This window comes from Sminthopsis crassicaudata, chromosome 4 (genome assembly GCF_048593235.1).
Source record: "Sminthopsis crassicaudata isolate SCR6 chromosome 4, ASM4859323v1, whole genome shotgun sequence".
In the NCBI taxonomy this organism is placed as follows: domain Eukaryota; kingdom Metazoa; phylum Chordata; class Mammalia; order Dasyuromorphia; family Dasyuridae; genus Sminthopsis; species Sminthopsis crassicaudata.
The window spans coordinates 436,627,437-436,647,991 of record NC_133620.1 but is presented as its reverse complement, the minus strand read 5'-3'; the positions used below and the strand labels follow the sequence as shown (position 1 = coordinate 436,647,991).

Genomic DNA, 20,555 nt, shown 5'->3' with positions numbered 1-20,555 from the left:
GAACCAGGAGCAGGCCTTGAGAGCCACTGGATAAGCAGCAGCAACAGCTGCTTCTAGAGTTCTTGGCACAGGCGGTGAGGGGCTGAAGCCATCCAGATTAAGAGGAGTCTCTTTACTAGCACTGAGCCCATCCTCAGATCTGGCTCACAGTTGGGGGTGACACACCAGAACCCGCAGTCACAATGCAATAAAAGGTCAATCATTTGTAGTCACTCATACCACCTTAAAACAATGGAAAACTTACAGATCCCTAGAAGGATCTCTGAAAACTGCTGCACAAAACTCCTTAAGTTTGAGACAATGTACCCTCCACTCTGGAAAGAGAGCCCAAATATAACAGAGTAAAACAAAAAAACAAAACAAAAAATGCATTCTGGGAAAATAAGCAAATGGGGGGGAGGGGGAGAATTCTGACCACAGAAAGTTACTGTGATGATAAGACAGATCAAAGCACACACTCAGAAGATAACTAAGTCAAAACTCCTACATCCAAAGGCTTAAAAAAAAAAAAAAAAAAAGTCTCAGGCTATGGAAGAGCAAAAATTTTGGAAGAGAAATGAGAGTGGTGATGCAAGAAAATCATGAAAAACCAAAAAGACACACAAACACACACACAAAAAAAAAAATCCTGAAGAAAAAGGTACACCAGGCCAAATGCCAAAAGAGATACAAAAAGCCAATGAAGAGCATAATTCCTTAAAAAGTAGAATTGGGCCAAAAAAACAATCAAACAAACAAACAAACAAACAAACAAAAAAAAAAGGTACAAAAATTCAATGAGGGAAAAAGTAGAATTGTACAAATGGAAAAGGAGGTATAAAAGCTTGCTTAAGAAAATATTACTTAAAAATTCTAACTGAGCAAATAGAAATCAATGACTTTATGAGAAACCAAGAAAAATATAAAGTAAATCCAAAAGAATGGAAAAAAGAGAAGACAAACAGATCAAAGAGAGATAATTTTAAAACTACTGGACTATCTGAAACCCTAGACATCTTTCAAGCAATTATCTTATATTCTAGAATCAGAGGGTTAAACAAACTGAAAGAATTCACAAATTACTTCCTGAGAGAGATCCCAAAATGCTAACTCCCAGGAATATTATAGCCAAATTCCAGAATTATCAAGTGAAGGAGAAAATATGCAAACAGCCAGAAAGAAACAATTCAAATATCAAAGAGTTACAGCCAGGACAACACAAGATATAGAAGTTTCTTCATTAAAAATTCAGAGAGTTTAGAATGATATTTGGAGGGCAATAGAGAGTTAGGATTATAACTAAAAATCACCTACCCAGGACATTTACGCATTCTTGATGGAAAGACCAGAGATGAATAGAAAATTTGACTTTCAAAATTAAGACTGAAAAGAAGGATTAAAAAGGACAAGAGAAAAGGAAAATTTCAGGGGACTTAAGGTTAAACTGTTTATTTAATTCTACCTATAATTCATTAGAACTTTGTCATTATGAGAGGAGGGGGCAGGGGAAAAGGGAAGGGATGAGGTATCCCAGGTGTGAACTGAATGCAAAGGGGTGATATTTAAAAATAAAAAAGGGTGAGAGAAGAATGTATTGGAAGAAAGGGAAAAGAAGATACAAAATGAGCTGAATTATCTTAACATAAAAGAGATAAGAAAAAGTTTTTATAATGAAGAGGAAATTGAGGAGGAGAACTTTACTTTTCTCAGAAGTGGCTCAAAGAGAGAATAACATGCATTCAAATGGGTATAGAAATGATATAAAGGAATGCAGACTGGGGATAGGCAGAGTCAGAAGCAAAACACTTTTGAGGAGGAACAGGTTGAAAGGAGAGAAAGAACAGAATAAAGTGGAGGGAGGGGGCAGAAGAATGGAGGTAAATAGCCAATAGTAACTGTAAAAAATAGCCAATAGCCAAAACTAACTGTAAAAAATAAAAATAAAAAAAAAAATTGTGAAGCAAGTTCCTCTAATAAAGGTCTACAGAGAACCATTCCCCAATTGACAAATGATGAAAAGATATAAAGTTTTCAGATAAAGTAGTAATCATAGCTATCTATAGCCATATGAAAAAAATGATACAACTCACACCACAGAGTGGAGAAATGCAAATTAAAACTGAGGTATCTCATACCTATAGAGTGTGACTAACAGAGGTAAGGAAAATGGGAAATGTTGGAAGGGATGTAGGAAAAATGAAACATTAATACACTGTTGGTGGAATTGTGAACTGATTCAACCATTCAATAGAGCAATTTGGAACTATGTTCAAAAGCCTATATAAAAGCATGCATATTCTTTTACTACTAGATCTGTACTCAAATAGAAAAGTAAAAACAAAAAGGAAAAGGGCCTCTATGAACAAAAATATTTATAGCAGTTCTTTTCTAGGGTCAAAGAATTGGAAATTAAAGGAAAAAAATCAATTAGGGAATGGCTGAACATAATGTACCACATGATTATGATGTTCTGTTTCTCTAAATTGTAATAGTTCTCTGGGAGGAGGTTTCTTGGAGAGCTTCTGGAAGCAGCCTTAGTTTCAATTCAGTTCAATAATCCCAAAATGCAGCCAGGAGTTAAAGTCCTGATGCTCTATTGTGTCCTTCAAAATCCTGAATCTTTTTCTGTGGCCCAACTAGCTTTAATAGAGGCCTATCTCTCTTCTTGGTTCCCAAGAGCTCTCGTCGGAGTGTCTCCAGCCTCTCCTCTTCCCCAATATCTCCAGTCAGCACTAGGTTGACATGGGAATGAATCAGACTCCTCCTCCAAGAGTGGGATTGTGGGCTTCTGTGTTATGAATCTCCTAGAAGTCCATAAGCAGGCTTTTCCTTTAGACTTGTGAATCTCCCCACCGAAATCCTCGCTCTCTGAATCTCCTCAAGCTTTTACTTGAAGTTCTCCCCTTGACTTAATCCTGACTCTGAATCCTAGCTTTTTATATCCTCCCAGAGAATAGGCTTGTGGGTAATCCTTGGGCTTGTGGAAAGAGCTCCTTAAAAGTATGCTCTCTTAAAGGTGTGAATCTAATGTGTGGTGTGAAGTCTAATGTGTGGACCAATGATCGAACTCCTTTAAGGTATGACCATTACCTTGTCTCAAATTCTGGTCCATAACATCTGTAAGCACTTTGTAAAAGTTTAATTATTTTAATATAAGAGTTACTCAAACATTTGAAAGCTTTATTAAAAATTGTAAGAAAAAAATAAATTTTAATATTAAAAAATGGAATACAGAACCAAAGCTTTTAACTGTGCTTTGGAATCAACAATTAAGTTTTTCTGAATGTCTAAATGATTATATTGATGAAAAACTATCAGTTCTCATGTTCAAATATTCAAATTAGCTCCTCAAAACTTTTGCATTCTCCAATTGATAAATGGTCAAGGGATATGAACAGACAATTCTCAGATGATGAAATTGAAACTATTTCCACTCATATGAAAGAGTGTTCCAAATCACTACTGATCAGAGAAATGCAAATTAAGACAACTCTGAGATACCACTACACACCTGTCAGATTGGCTAAGATGACAGGAACAAATAATGATGAATGTTGGAGGGGATGTGGGAAAACTGGGACACTGATGCATTGTTGGTGGAGTTGTGAAAAAATCCAACCATTCTGGAGAGCAATCTGGAACTATGCCCAAAAAGTTATCAAACTGTGCATACCCTTTGATCCAGCATTGCTGCTATTGGGCTTATATCCCAAAGAAATACTAAAGAGTGGAAAGGGACCCGTATGTGCCAAAATGTTTGTGGCAGCTCTTTTTGTTGTAGCTAGAAACTGGAAGTTGAATGGATGTCCATCAATTGGAGAATGGTTGGGTAAATTGTGGTATATGAAGGTTATGGAATATTATTGTTCAGCAAGAAATGACCAGCAGGAGGAATACAGAGAGGCTTGGAGAGACTTACATCAACTGATGCTGAGTGAAATGAGCAGAACCAGAAGATTGCTGTACACTTCAATGCTGTATGAAGATGTATTCTGATGGAAGTGGATATCTTCAACATAAAGAAGATCCAACTCACTTCCAGTTTATCAATGATGGACAGAAACAACTACACCCAGAGAAGGAACACTGGGAAGCGAATGTAAATTGTTAGCACTTCTGTCTATGTACCCAGGTTACTTACACCTTCGGAATCCAATACTTAATGTGCAACAAGAAAATGGTATTTACACACATATATTGTATCTAGGTTATATTGTAACACATGTAAAATGTATGGGATTACCTGCCATCGGGGGGAGGGAGTGGAGGGAGGGAGGGGATAATTTGGAAAAATGAATAAAAAAAATTAAAAAAAAAAAAAAAGAAAAAGGAAGGAGTTGACTTTCAAGTGGTGCTTAACTGTCTCTGATACAGTATTCTCATAACAAAAAGCATATTTGGCTAGAACTTAGCAGGTTGTTCATTCCCTTCCTTTTATCTTCTCAATAAAAGTTTTATATTTGTTTAAAAAAAAAAAACCTTTTGCATTCATTTGCTATGTATTATTGCTTCATTATCTCAGTGGTTACTTGATTGGCAAGGGCATTTCCACAACCAACAGAGAAGGGAAATCCTCCTTATATTATCAGAAATTTTCATGATCTCCTAAATAAAATTCATCTTGGTCATCACCATTGTTGGGAATATAAAATAATTGTCTATCCTCATGGAATTTATGATGAATTACTAAAGAATACAATTTAGCAGAGAGGCCAAAATCCTATCTTTTGACTTTTTTCCCTTATCACCAATATTTAATAGTTATCAAATACCTTGAGGTTTCCTTCATCACATCTCATAAATGTTCTTCCCCTTCTATTGCTTCCTATTGGTACCATCCTAGATCACTCCCATGACTTCACACTTGAACTACTTAAATATATTTCTAATCAATATCTCTAGTTCTAATTTCTATCCCAATTAATTTATTCTATGGATAATCACATAATCTTGCGACTGTTATATACAATGCTTTCCTGGTTCTGCTCACTTCACTTAGCACTGGCTCATATAAGTCTTTGCAGATTTCTCTAAAATCAACTTACTCACCATTTCTGATAGAACAATTATCATTCCATTACATTCATATATCGTAATTTATTCAGCCAAGTCCAAGCTATGGGCATTCCCTCAATTTTCACTTCCTCACAACCACAAAAAAAAAAAAAAAAAAAAAAAAAAAAAAAAACGGTTATAAACATTTTTCCATAAATGGGCTCTTTTCCTTCTTTTATGATCTTTGGGGACACAAACTCAATAGTGGCAGTGCTGGATCAAAAGGGATGCACAGTTTGATAGCCCTTTGAGCATTGTTCCAAACTGCTCTACAAAATGGCTAGAACAGTTCACAACACTACCACCAACACTGGTGTTCCAGTTTTTCTTCATCCTCTCAACATTTATCATCTTTCCTATCATCTTAGCCAATCTAATAGGTATGAGGTGGTACCTCAGAGTTGTTTTAATTTGCATTTCAATCAAAAATGATTCCTAGCATTTTTTCAGATCACTATAGATGGCTTTAATTCCTTCATTTGAAAATTATTCATATACTTTTATGATTATCACAACTAAGGAATGATTTGTATTCTTATAAATTTAACTCTGTTTTCTATATATTTTAGAAATGGGATCTTTTTCAGAAACAATGGCTATAAAAATTATTTACCATCTTTCAGTTTCCCTTCAAATATTGGCTACATTGATTTGGTGTGTGCAAACCTTTTAAATTTAATGTAATCAAAATTATTAATTTTGCAATTCATAATATTCTCTAGTTTTTGGTTTGGTCATAAATTCCTCCCTTCTCCAAAGATTAGACTCAAAAACTATCCCTTGGTCTCCTAGTTTGCTTATAGTATCACCCTTTATGTATAAATCATGAATCCATTTCAATCTTATCTTGGTATGGGATATTTCTATACCCAAGGAGATGTGGGTGTTATTATTCCCTCTTTAAGACAAATTCAATGATATTAAGATTCAAACAATGTTCATTCCTTTCCCTTCTTTCCCTCTACTGATTGTGCCTCCTCATGTATTGTAAATTATGCCATTTTATCTCTCCTTTTCTCTTCTCCAATTACAATCCTTTTTTTGTTTTTGTTTATCACCAATCTCATAAATGTTAATTTTTCCATGACCACAGAGCATTGGACACTAATATAAAAATGCTTGGTAAGTTGTGTGATTCAAATTTTAAAAGTATCTATAACATCTAACCTTTGAGCCATGTACCCAAGCATAATAAAACGAAGAAAATCTTTCAAAATATTTGAAATCAATAACTGTCGCAAGCAACCAACCAATTCTCCCTGCTGGACTATAATAGTCATTCTAGTTTTATTAACTGTAGCTCTTTGGGATTTCACTCTCTCAACCATTCTCTAGTCATCCTCCTTTGAATGTGTTACAGTTTGTCAACATCCATCCTAAAAATACTCTGGATATACTGGATATACTCTGGAAATACTCTAAGACATGATCTGATCACATCAGATTATAACCAAGTCTTGTTTTGAAGCAGGAGTTCTTAGCCTAAGGTCTATAAACTTTAAAATAAATATGTTTTGGTAATTCTATTTCAAAATAATTGCTATCCTTTGTAATCCTATGTATTTTATTTTATGTATTTAAAAAGCACTGTTTTGTGAAGTGGTTCACAGGCTTTACTACACTGCCAAAGGGTCCAATGACACAAAAAATGTTAAGAACTTCTGCATAAGACTATTTCTTTTAATATAACCTTACCTAAGATTCAGAAGGGTGAATGGAGAGCTGATCAATAATTCAAAAAGTACTGAGTAAATAACTAACTTTTAGATACTCTAATCCATAGAAAAGCTGACTGCCTGAATGAATACAAAAAAATTTCTTTATCCAGAGGTTATCTACATTAATGAAACCACATGCTTTGACCAAATAACAGAATATTCATTTTGGGAGGCCACCATATTATATAAAGGTTTTTATTAGAGGCAGCTGGAGCTATGGAGCACAAAATATTAGACTCAGGATCAACTTCAGGTCTTTCTCATGTGATTATGTCACAACTTTCTGCCTCAGTTTTTTTCTATAAAATGGAGAAAATAATAGGACCCACTTTGCAAATTTCATATTGAGGATCAAAAGAGATGACACATATAAAGCACTTTGCAAATCTTAAAGTATTTGCAAATGTTAGCTACCCAATCACAAGAACTATTAATATTCTTCAACTGCTTTATAAAGTTTATTCTTTCATTGTAGAACTTTAATAGCTTAAAACTTCATTAAGACTTTGTTTGGCTACACAATAAATTTGATAACCTAAGTGAAATGGATGACTACCTCCAAAAATATAGCCTTCCCAGATTAACAGAATCAATTCCCTAAGAAAAAATCCCCAGGACCAGATGAATTTACATGTGAATTCTACCAAATATTTAAAGAGCAATTAACCCCAATGCTACATAAACTATTTGAAAAAACATGGAATAAAGGAGTTCTACCAAATTCCTTTTATGACACAGATATGGTACTGATACCTAAACCAAGTAGGTTGAAAACTGAGAAAGAAAATTAGAGACCAATCTATCTAATGATTGTTGATGCAAAAATCTTAAATAAAATATTAGCAAAAAGACTACAGAAAATCATTCCCAGGATAATACACTATGACCAAGTAGGATTTATACCAGAAATACAGGACTGGTTCAATATAGGAAAACTGTTAGTATAATTGATCATATCAATAACCAAATTCAGAAAAAGCATTTGATAAAATCTAACATTCATTCTTAATAAAAAGTATAGGAATAAATGGACTTTTCTTTAAAATAATCAGTAGCATCTATTTAAAACCATCAGTAAGCATCATATGTAATTGGGATAAACTAGAAACATTCCCAATAATATCGGAGTGAAACAAGGTTGCCCACTATCACCATTACTATTCAATATTGTATTACAAACACTAGCTTAGGCAATAAGAGTTGAGAAAGATATTAAAGGAATTAGGGTAGATAATGAGGAAACCAAATTATCACTTTTTGCTGATGATATAAAGGTATACTTAAGAGAACTCCAGAGATTCTACTAAAAAGCTATTAGAAATAGTTCACACCTTTAGCAAAGTTGCAGGATACAAAATAAACCCACATAAGTCATCAGCATTCTCATATATCACTAATAAAATCCAACAGTTAGAGTTACAAAGAGAAATACCACTTAAAGTAACTACCAATAGTATAAAATATTTGGGAATCTATCTGCCAAGGGAAAGTCAGGAACTATATGAGCAAAACTACAAATAAAGTCAGATCTAACCAACTGGAAAAATATTAAATGCTCTTGGATAGGGTGAGCAAATATAATAAAAATGACAATACTATCTAAACTAATCTATTTATTTAGTGTTATACCAATCAGATTCCCAAAAAACTAATGACCTAGAAAAAATAACAACAAAGTTCATATGGAAGAACAAAAGGTCAAGAATTTCAAGGGAACTAATGGAAAAAAAAAAAAAAAAAAAAAAAAATGAAGGTGGCCTAACAGTATTTGATCTAAAACTATTTTATAAAGCAGCAGTAAACAAAACCATTTGGTATTGGCTAAGAAATAGACTAGTTGATCAATGGAATGGGTTAGGTTCACAGGACAAAATAGTCAATAACTATAGCAATCTAGTGTTTGACAAACCCAAAGACCCCAGCTTTTGGGACAAGAATTCACTATTTGACAAAAACTACTGGGAAAATTAGAAATTAGTATGGCAGAAACTAGGCATTGACCCACAGTTAACACCATACACCAAGATAAGGTCAAAATGGGTTCATGACCTAGGCATAAAGAATGAGATTATAAATAAATTAGAGGAACATAGGTTAGTTTGCCTTTCAGACCTGTGGAGGAGGAAGGAATTTATGACCAAAGAAGAACTAGAGATCATTACTGATCACAAAATAGAAAATTTTGATTATATCAAGTTGAAAAGTTTTTGTACAAACAAAACTAATGCAGACAAGATTATAAGGGAAGCAATAAACTGGGAAAACATTTTTATATTCAAAGGTTCTGATAAGGGCCTCATTCCCAAAGATATAGAGAATTTACTTTAATTTATAAGAAATCAAGCCATTCTCCAATTGACAAGTAGTCAAAGGATATGAACAGGCAATTCTCAGATGAAGAAATTGAAACCATTTCTAGCCATATGAAAAGATGCTCCAAGTCATTATTAATCAGAGAAATACAAATTAAGACAACTCTGAGATACCACTACACACCTGTCAAATTGGCTAGAATGACAGGGAAAGATAATGCGGAATGTTGGAGGGGATGTGAGAAAACTGGGACACTGATACATTGTTAGTGGAATTGTGAATACATCCAGCCATTCTGGAGAGCAATTTGGAACTATGCTCAAAAAGTTATCAAAGTGTGCATAACCAGCAGTGTTACTACTGGGCTTATATCCCAAAGAAATCTTAAAGAAGGGAAAGGGACCTGTATGTATAAGAATGTTTGTGGTAGCCCTCTTTATATTGGCCAGAAACTGGAAACTGAGTGGATGTCCATCAGTTGGAGAATGGCTGAATAAATTGTGGTATATGAATATTATGGATTATTATTGTTCTGTAAGAAATGACCAACAGGATGATTTCAGAAAGGCCTGGAGTGACCTACATGACTGGTGCTAAGGACCAGGAGACCATTATACACTTCAACAACAATACTATATGATGATCAATTCTGATGGATGCAGCCATTTTCAACAATGAGATGAACCAAATCAGTTCCAATAGAGCAGTAATTAATTGAACCAACTACACCCAGCAAAAGAACTCTAGAAAATGAGTGTGAACCACTACATAGAATTCCTAATCCCTCTATTTTTGTCCACCTGCATTTTTTATTTCCTTCACAAGTTAATTGTACACTATTTCAAAGTCCAATTCTTCTTGTGCAGCAAAATAATCTATGGATATGTATACATATACTGTTTTTAACAACATATTTAACATGTATTGGTCTACCTGCCATCTGGGGATGGTATTGGGGGGGAAAGAGGGGAAAAATTGGAACAAAAGGTTTTGCAATTGTCAGTGCTGAAAAATTACCCATGCATATATCTTGCAAATAAAAAGCTATAAAATTAAAAAAAAAAAAAAAAAAAAAAAAGAATAAAGATTCAAACAATCTCAAAAAAAAAAACATTATTAAGAAAAAGGGGTTGGGTCTTAATGTCAAATATTTCAGAGATATGAAGAAAGATGCTCACTGAAAAAGGACAACTGATTTTGCAAGCTAGAGGACCTTGGTAACTTTCAAGTAAACCATTTCTATTAAGTTGTAAGAGCTGAACTCATGTGGCAAGAGTTAAATTAAAAAAAAAAAAAATAGTATAATTATTATTTAAATTTTATCAGTTAGTAGAGTGGAAAAAGGGATAATTCATTAAAGAAAGGCTGGGAGGATTCTCACTTATTCTGCTCCTCAACTTCCAGAAATGCCTTTGATATATCTGGCTAGCCACAGTCACATCAACTCATTGGAAAAATACATAGCTTTTCTTGCTTTGGTTAACACTCCTTTTTCACACCCAACTGACCAACATACATCCCCATTTATTGACTAGATAGATAGATGAATGAATGAAAAAATAAATAAATAAATAAATGGGCTAAGTTAGCTCCTACAACACTCTCACACAACTATGCCTTTCTTTTTTTTATTACAATTACTGGGAAGACTAATAGTTAATAGCGTATATCATACTGTAAAAATGGCCTTCATTTTCACAAGAGAAAAAAAGGGTTTGCTCTATTTACACACAAAAACATTCAAAAATTAGTTCAGTAGTTCAAGCTAAAAATAAATAGGTAATAAGAGTAGTAAGACTTATTAGAAAAAAGACAGAAAGAGCATATGAATTAAAAATATACTTTTTAAAAAATTAAATAAATAACATTTCGGAATCAAGGTTAAATTTTAATAGAAGGGAAAAAAGGCTTATTTCTAGTATTCATTAGCAGTTGACATAATAACTCATACATATGAAAAACTTGATAATTTACAAAAATATTTTCTCTTAACAATCCTGTGAGATAGGTAGAACAAACATTACTCTCATTTCACAAATGAGAAAATTAAGGCTCAGTAAAACTAAGCAAGTATCACAAGGCCCTATGCATACTGAATGTCAGGATCGAAGCTTAAATTCAGGTTTTCTGGCTATGGGACTAGTGTCCCTCCACTCTTGTCACATTAAGTTCCTATAATGTTATGTAAAACTATATGAAACATAATTCTGTGGGGTTTTTCAATGTTGCTTTAAAAGATCAGTAATCATTATTTTATACTCACCACACTAAAATCAAGATTGTGGTCAATCCACTCTTGTCCTTCTTTGAATTCTTCATGAAGTCCCATGATATAAAGAGTATCCAAAGCATCAACTATAGTAGCACCCATTTTTGAACTTCCTAGAGTTAAGAAAATAGAATTTCAAACTAAGTATTCTTTTCATTAAAGTTTATTTTTTTTAAAAAAGGGAAAATAGTATAAAAATTAAGATTGAACTCTTGTGTCCAAAATGCCTTGGTTAGGCAACTAACACAAAAGTGCTGCTTCACTTTAATAAAATCTGATATAAAAAGGCAGTGTCACTGAAAATTATAACTCAGGTAAAGTTCTTATAATAGAAGTTACTTTCTCCCATTACATTTAATGATAAACAAATTACTACATAACATCAAGGTTTTCTTACAAGCCATAATAGTAGATGGACTTGGAGTCAAAGCCAAATGAAAAGTCAAATGAAAAGTTAAAGCGCATATGAAAATGTGTCATCTTACAAATGAAGCTTTTCCTGGCCCTTCCCCAGCTACCAGTACTTTCTCTCAAACATTATCTTAAATCTACTACTTTGTATGTATGTTTATATGGACATTATGTCTCAACTCACTAGACTGCAAGCTCCCTGAGATTTTCACTTTTAAGTCTAGCATAATGCCTAGCACTCTGTAAATGCTTATTACTTAGCAAATAACTGATTAAATCAGTGGAAAAGTGATTCAATTGTTAAAAAGCCAATTAAATTTAATAAGCCACATCAAATAATCAGAAGTAAACCAATAATCTTTTACAGTGGCCATAACAGTAGGTGGCACTCCAAGTTTAAATGAATGCTTAATGTTTCTCTGACCTTTTTCTACCAGCTAAAACCTACCTAATGCCTCAAAAAATCCACTTATTTAAAAAAAAAAAAAATCTAATGAGCAACTGAATATTAACAAAGAAAAATGTCACTAAATGTACTATTAACAATTGTTATATTTTCAAAATACATTTCTGCTTCAATATTTAACAATTGTCATTCATTCAACTAACTTATATTAAGTCCTTACAATGTGCTAAATGCTGAGAATACAAAAAAAACATAAAAACATTGAGACTCCAGGTCTCAGTAAGTTCACCTTTTAATAGGGGAGGCAACATGCAAACAACCAATGATTAATATCATTTAAAATGAACTGGGAGACTATGGATGAGAAGCAAAACCGCAGAGGTCTCCCTAATTTAACATCATTTTTTAATACCAAAACTAATTTTGATTAAACAGATACAGCATATCCCTAACTCTTCCTCACAGACAGCAGAGCTGATAATATAAACACACAGTTAGCACCAGCCTACCCCATGCTAGAAATGTTACTATGGCTGGTAAGAAATGGTTAAAGTTGGACTAAGTGGATGCAGATGCATGTAGCAGGACTCAAGTGAAGTTAGAGATTTCCTGGAGTTTTAAATTTCCTATCCAACTAAAAAGTCACAGAATTGTCAGCCAAATTATTCTCCCCTTTCAGTAAAAGTTTTCACAGATTCTCTACTCCATGTATAAATAGTACTTTGCTATAAACAAAGAGAGGGCCCTGGATCAGTAGATGTAAACTGTGCTACTGACTGACTGTAACTTGATAAAAAGAGGAATGGGAAGGACTTTGGGGATTAATAAAACTAGTGAAAATGTGGTAACTACCCCAGAGGAATGACAGCTCCTAGGAGGCCATTTTTTAAAAGTCTTTACTTTCCTGAGCAAAGAGAAGCAGTTGTCAGCAGCAATCAGGGGCTACAATCAGACAAGCAAGACAGCAGAACAGACAGACCAGTGCTGCTTGGCAGTTACAAAGTTAATGCCATCCTCCAATGCATTAGCTGAGGCGCTGCGCCTACACAAAACAAAAGGGGGTGCTAGTGCCACTGTGCTATGCTCAGGTCCAAAGATATCAGGACTGTGGAGTATCAGAACTATCAATTCTGGATATAACATTTTAGGCCTAGTACCCAACAAGCTCCAATACATTCAGATGGCCATGATTAGGGCAATGAAGGAACTTTTAGACTCTTCCATATGTAGAACAGTTGAAGAAACTGAAAATGTTTTTTTCTGAAGAAGAGACCTGGTGGTGGGAGGGAACAATGAGAATTATCTCCAACTATATGAGAAATTATATGAGACTTTAAAAAAAATTTATTGTTAGTCTCAAATAACAAATAAAAACCAATAGGATAAAAAAGCAGAAGGATAAAATTATTTTCAGTTTAAATTTAATGTTTTCTTTTCTCAATCACATGTAAAAACAACTTCAATATACATTTCTTAAAAATTTTAAATTCCAAATTCATTCCTTTCTTCCCCTCCCTACTCAATGTGAAGGCAGGCAATTTAATGTTATACACATGCAATTATATAAAATATATTTCCATATAAGTAGTGTAATATAAGAAAAATCCTCAATGTAAATTTATAAGGAAGATTCCTATTAATCAGAATTGTCCGACTATGGAATGGACTGCTCAGGAAACAGACTTAGATCAGATGAAGACTACCTGAGAAGCTAAACCCTCTTGAAGTAAATGTATTACAGAATCCCTCTAATTCCAGAACAGTTCAAGGATACAGAACATGAGAGACGACCCTGATCAGCAGTATTCTTTTTCTATATTCTTTTTCACACTCATCTCTTTTGCTTATTTTATTTAAAAATTAATATTCACTTCATCTTTCAACAGACATTAAAAGAGTATTATTTTCTACTATTTCGCTACAGAAAATACAAATTTCAATTACATTCCTGGTGAAGTTGGATTCCATATTAGATCCTTAATAAATTTTACTGACTAACATAAGGGTCTATAAACTTTTTTTTTTTTAAGTACATTTTTATAACTATTTCATTATAATTGGTTTCTTCCTCTGGGATCCTGTGTATTTTTTTTAATGAATTAAAAAATATTCTGAGAAGGGTCCATTTACACCTTTTACCAGACTGTTAATTGAATCTATCATCCAAAAAGGAAAAAAAAAAAAAAAAAAAAAAAAGAAAAAAAAAAAAATTAAGAACCCTGCTACAGAGAAATGGGACTTATTCAAACATACTCATCCATATATATATATATCCAAAGAAGGGCAATTATCTTCAAACTGGTCACTTAGGGAGGCCACACAATTATTCAACATTATCCACTTCTGATTTTCAAAGTCTTTCTAAAGGGCAGCTTTGTGCTCCCGTAAGCAGAGCACTAGAGTTAGGAAGATCTGAGTTCAAATCCAACCTCAACACTTGACACAACTAGCTGTGAGACGTGTACAAGTCATTTTACCTCCAACAGCCTTACTCCCTTCACCCAACAAAAGTCTTTCTGCTGAATATTTTTAATCTACTGTCTGTATACTAGCTATAAAATGGTCTCATTAACTTGTAAGGTTACTTCTTTGTGACTAAAGACAAGAGGTATAAAAAATAACTGATAGTAAGACAAAAAAACATTTTTCTTAACCAATGTTCAGATTAGTAAATTTGAATACCATTAATAAAGAATGTTTGATTAGCTACAATTACTTTTAAGCCATTTTCTGAGATGAAAACATTTTAGCTCCAAAATGTTACCCTTCCTATACTCAATAATACCTCCCCATCGATGAAAATAATTAAAAATATGCTCAATGGCCATGTGCCAAATTGGGTATTGTATATTAAAGGGGTGCTTAAACTAGATGATCACTTAAGTTCTTCTTAACTCTATAAAATTCAAAGAGACTTTAATGTGCAAAAAAAGGAAGTTTCAAAAAGAACATACCTAGGCCACTGTAAGATGATGAATCACCAAAAAAAAAATTAAACACTATTTTCTAAATATCTCCAATTTTAGTAGGATCATGTGAGGAAATTCTCTATACTAATATAGGTTGGCACTTTCTCTGTAATTTCTGAGTCTCTTAGAGAGTTGTCTCTCCTAATATGCTATGTGATTCTCCCAGAAGTGTCTACAATGGGCCTGGTATTCAGCAGCTATTTAGTTTTATCTAAATGGTTCTGGGGTGCTCTGCCCTGTCCCAGGACATCATCATAGGCCTGAAGTAAACAACACTCATTCTCTTCTAGAAGCACTGTGGCCCAATAGAAAAACAGCCTCTGGCACATACCCTGGCTGTGGGACCCTTAGCAAGTCCCTCATCTTTCACAGCTCCATGCAACCATTAACTTTTTTTATGCTTCAAAAAAGAGAAAATAAAGGAGGAAAAGGTAGAAGAAATTAGCCAGAAATATCAAATTGACAATCATTGAGATGAACCTGAATGGATAAACATATCCATAAAAAGGAAGAGGATATCAGAACAAATCAGAAAATAGAATGCAACACTTTTGTTTAAACCACAAAACTCAGTTGAGGAAAAAAGATTTAAAATAAAAATAAAATAAAATAAAAATAAAAAGCTGGAAAAAAATCTATTATGCTTGGGCTGAAAAAATTTTAATCAGTTGTAGCAACCATTATCTCTAATAAGAAAAAGCAAAAACAGACCTGGTTAATGACATAAAATGGAAATCATATTATACTTAAAGATACAATAATACTAATGTGTAATATGCAGATGGGATACCATTTAAATGCTTAAAAGAATGAGTTACAGGAGAAAAGAACAAACAATGAATCTACTTTAAACCTAGACAAAATGTAAACAAAAACATATATAAATAAAAGTTGTTCCAAAAGTCTTAATGCAGTTTTAATAGTTAAAAGCTTTAATAACTTTTAAGTATACTAAAACTTTGAGAATATCCTACATAGAGAGTCAAGTATGGATTGTAAAGTGTAACATAAGAAATATAGGAAAAGGCAAGTCCGTAAAGGGCTCTAGATGACAAAGAAAATATTCTTTCTGAACACTAGAGTTTACTCTGAGTTTTGGGCTGACTTGTACTTTGGCAAATGACTTATGGATGAATGGGAGGAGAAAGAGATTTGAAGCACGAAGATTATCCAGAACATTAATGCAGCAGTGCAAGGGTGAGATGATGAAAGCCTGGACCAGGATAGTGGCTTTATAAGTGGAGAGAAGGGGATATACATGAGAGATATTGTAAAGTAAGCATAAACATTTTCTCACAGTTGTGTATGGCACCTTTTAAAAAATGTGATCATGTATTAGAGCATAAAAGCCTCACAAAATATGTAGACAGGCATAAACATTAAATAAAAGTCCTTGCTGACCTTACTGTAATAATTAATAAATAAAAAAGACCTTACTGTAATGAAAATAAAAATGCCTTTGAAAAAGGGATAAAAAATTAATTGGGAGACTAAATAACAATCCTGAAGATTTGATAAAAAGAACAAAGCTTAGGAAACAACAGATATTTTCATCAATAAAAATGAATATTCCAATGTGACAACATACCAAACTGATTGGATGAAGTCTAAAAAGTCCTTAGAGAAAAATTTGCACATCTAATCTTTTTCAACATAAAAGAAAGAGCCAAATCAATGATGCAAGCTTATAGTTTAAAACAACAACAATCTGGAAACTAAAGCACTTTAAAAACCAAAACATAAAATAGCAATTATGAAAACCAAATAAAATAGATGATCAATGAGATTAAAAAGACAGAAAAACCAAAGTGTTCTACCAAAAATTTAAAAGAATACAGAACAGTTCAGGAAGGAATAAAATCATCTGATAAATGGTCAAATATGAATAATTTTCAGATGAAGAAATTAAAGTATGGAAATTGCCTATCACATCCTGAGAAAGAACAATGTAGAACGATGTAGACTAGATACGAGTCAAGTATATAACTTAAAATATATTCACCTTTTTTTGTTTTCTTTTTCTTTTTGGTCTGATGTTTCTTGCACAACATAACAAACATGGAAATATGTTTAAAAAGAATGTACATGTTTAATTTATGTCAGATTGCTTGCTGTCTCAGGGAAGAGAGATATAAGAGAGGGAAAGAGAAAAATTTGGAACACAAAGTGTTACAAAAACATGTGTTGAAAACTATTTTACATATATTGAGAAAAATAAAATACTATTGAAAATTTTTACAATCATCTAAAACTATTTTGTGCAACAATATGCTAATAAATAACTTAAAGGAAATAAATACTTGCTTTTAAAATATCCAGGAAAAGAAGAAAAAAAATAAGCTAAATAATTATATTATCATAAAGAGAAAATGAACGAGTCATAAATGAATTTCCAAAAGAAAAACAATCAGATTTATCAGTGAATTCTATCAAAATTTAAAACAATCACCAAAACATATAAACTGTTTGCAATTAAGGGAGCGGAAAGAGAGGAAGAAGGTGGGAGAGAAGGAAGAGAGATATCCTGACAGGCTGTGTATTGACATAATCTTACAGGAAAATGAAAAGGAAATGAAGGATATAGGAAAACTGTCAAAGCAGGGATAGTTAGACCAAATGAAGATTTTTTTTTTAAAAGATGGGGAAGAAATTAGTATATTTTTAAGTTACGTAAAACAAGTCCAAAAATAGGAAAAGTGTGAGGTTTAAAGCTCATCTGGTGGTTAAAAAGGTCAAGAATATCAGGGAACTGTTGAACAAAGTAAGCCTATCTATAGTAGGGTCAAATAGCAAACCACACTATAATGTCATAATCATTAAAACAATTTGGTACTGGCTAAAATATAAAACAGTTGATCAGTGGAACAGCGTAGATACATAATATGTAGAAGCAAAAAAAGAATAGGAAATTCAGAGCCAGGATTCAGTGGATTCCCAAGTCCAGGAGATTCATAAGTCTAAAGGAAAAGCCTGCTCATGAACTTCTGGGAGATTCAGAACTAGGATTGACTTCCGGGAGGGAGATTCACAAGGAAGAAACGCACAATTCCACACTCTTGGAGGCAGAGGCAGATTCATTCCCATTTCAACCTTCATGCTGGCTGCAGACACTCGGACAAGAGCTCTCAGGAACCAAAGAGAGATACACCTCTAAGAAAACTAGCTGAGCCCCAAGTGAAGGAGGCAAGACTTGAAGAAGAAAATAAAGGATCTGGACTTTCTGGCTGCATATTGGGATTATTGAACTGGAACTAAAACTAAGGCTGCCTCCAGAAGCTCCCCAGGAATCCTGCTCCAAGAGAACTATTCTAATTTAAAGAAATGAGAACATTACAATTAGGAAAATTAGAAAGTAGTCTGGCAGAAACTATATATAGAACAACATCTCTCACAATATAGATGACAAAATTGGAATGGGTACCCGATTTAAAAATAAAAGGTAACATCAAAAAACAACTTAGAAAAGCTTGGAAGAAGTGACCTGCCAGATATATGGATAAAGGAAGACTTCATGAACAGAGCAAGAGACAAGTATTCACAAAAACTAAAAGAAAAAATTTTGATATTGTTATTCGTGTTATTCAGTCATTTTTCAATCATATCCAACTGTGATCCCATTTGGGGTCTTTTTGGCAAAGATACTGGAGGGGTTTGCCATTTCCTTCTCCAGCTCATTTTACAGATGAGGAAAACTGAGGCATATATGGTTATGTGACTTGCCCACAATATAAACAATTTTCTATTAATGATGACTTTATAAAATTAATTGAGAAGATTCATATATATGAAAGATAAAATAATAATTTTCTAGGCAATATATGTTTAAGTGTAAAATAGCACAGATAAGTGCCATAGAATACAAAGTACTTAAAGGCAGCTTCAAGAAAGAGATCAAATCCAACTGGCCTTGAAGGGTTAAAAAGATGTGAGTAAGTAACAAAGAGAAGGAAACATTTCAGAGTGTGGGATATTTGAGAAATGTTGAAGAAATCACTCTTGTTGGAGAGATAGAACTCATGATATTTCCACCAAGAAGTTGAAAAAGCAGTCTGGCAAAAGTTTTGTTTTGTTTTTAAAACACACTGCAAACTGGGACAATATTTAGGGCAAAAAGGAGGCTTTTGAGAAAGAAAATAATATGAAAAAACACAGAATTTTACAGGGAATTAATCTAGAAGTTATATGCACACAAGATGAGACACTAGAGAGAAAAAATGGCTTTACAACAATCTGTGATGCTTTGTTATAATTATAGTACACTCTATGCTCCATATGAAATTTCCAATTAATATATCACATTTTTGCTTCAGAAATAAAAATTATTTTTATTATACTTAAAATTATTATTATATTTCTGTGTAGTTTTAAAGAACTACTATTTCCTTGAATAATCAAAGCTTGAATCCAAATATTGATTAAAGTATTAGCATCTTATTCGGGATGCTGAGGCAGTGAACCCAACAGCCTGCAGTGTGTCAAAAAATAACTACTATGAAAGATAAACAAACCTCTGTATACCAACTATTTGTGAATAGCTTTTAGCTGGTGCCAAAGAGTTGTCCTAAAAAGGGATCTTTTTCAAAGACCATCAAACCTAAAGCCATGAACATGGATCACTTTTTCTATAGAACATGGTTCTCTCTCCAAACCTTGATAATAAAATCAGTCAACTGTGTTAAGTATACAAACTATCAAATTGTAAAGAAAATCTTAGGTGTAGATTATAAATTATATATCAAATAGCTAAGTACATTGCTTTATGCTTCTCAATTAAGCTTGTAAGGCAAAAAAAATAAACCTGGCTTTTATTTCAATTTTAGTTATTTCTGAACTCCAATGCATGCTAGGCTTCCTCAATTACTTGTTGAAATGAGACCTCTTTACATTCAGGCCTCAAGTTTCTTTACTCTTCCATCATAGATAGAAACCATTCTTGTCCAAACATCCAAACCCCAAACTAACTTCATACTATTTTAGTCTCAAGACACATACACTAAAACTTTATTATTCTTGTTATGCTCAAAAATTATCTCCTCTACTCCCCAATACCTGAATGCAGTTTCCTTCAAGCTAATGGGTGTATTCACAATTCTAATTTAACAGTGGGCATACAGTGCCCACTCTAAATTCCCCCTAACCTTGTTAGAGAGTTGCCCATCTAGGTTATCATACACACCCACATATGTGTGTATAAATATACACCTAATAGTGTGTGTGTACAAAAAATAAAATGTCAACAACCCTCACCACGTTCTGATTAACCCAGCTGAAATCACAATTAAGAGTTCTAAAATGCATGATTAAAGAAGAGAATGTTTAAACCTCCTCATCACATAATACTTCTTTGAAAAAGCTGTATTTAATAGGCATAGTTCCAGATTTTACAAGAGCTTCAAGGAGTCTCTAAAGAAAGCTCCAAGGATTGGTTCTGAATG

The 20,555-nt window shown here is 33.2% G+C and overlaps 1 protein-coding gene across 1 annotated transcript in view; it reads right to left on the bottom strand.

Moving 5' to 3' along the window:
• MAN1A2 (mannosidase alpha class 1A member 2) overlaps positions 1-20,555 on the bottom strand; it is a 200,317-nt gene that overhangs the window by 98,429 nt on the left and 81,333 nt on the right. The window contains exon 4 of the mRNA XM_074263218.1: positions 11,329-11,447. Coding sequence (XP_074119319.1) covers positions 11,329-11,447 — 119 coding nt within the window. The remainder of the gene's footprint in view (positions 1-11,328; positions 11,448-20,555) is intronic.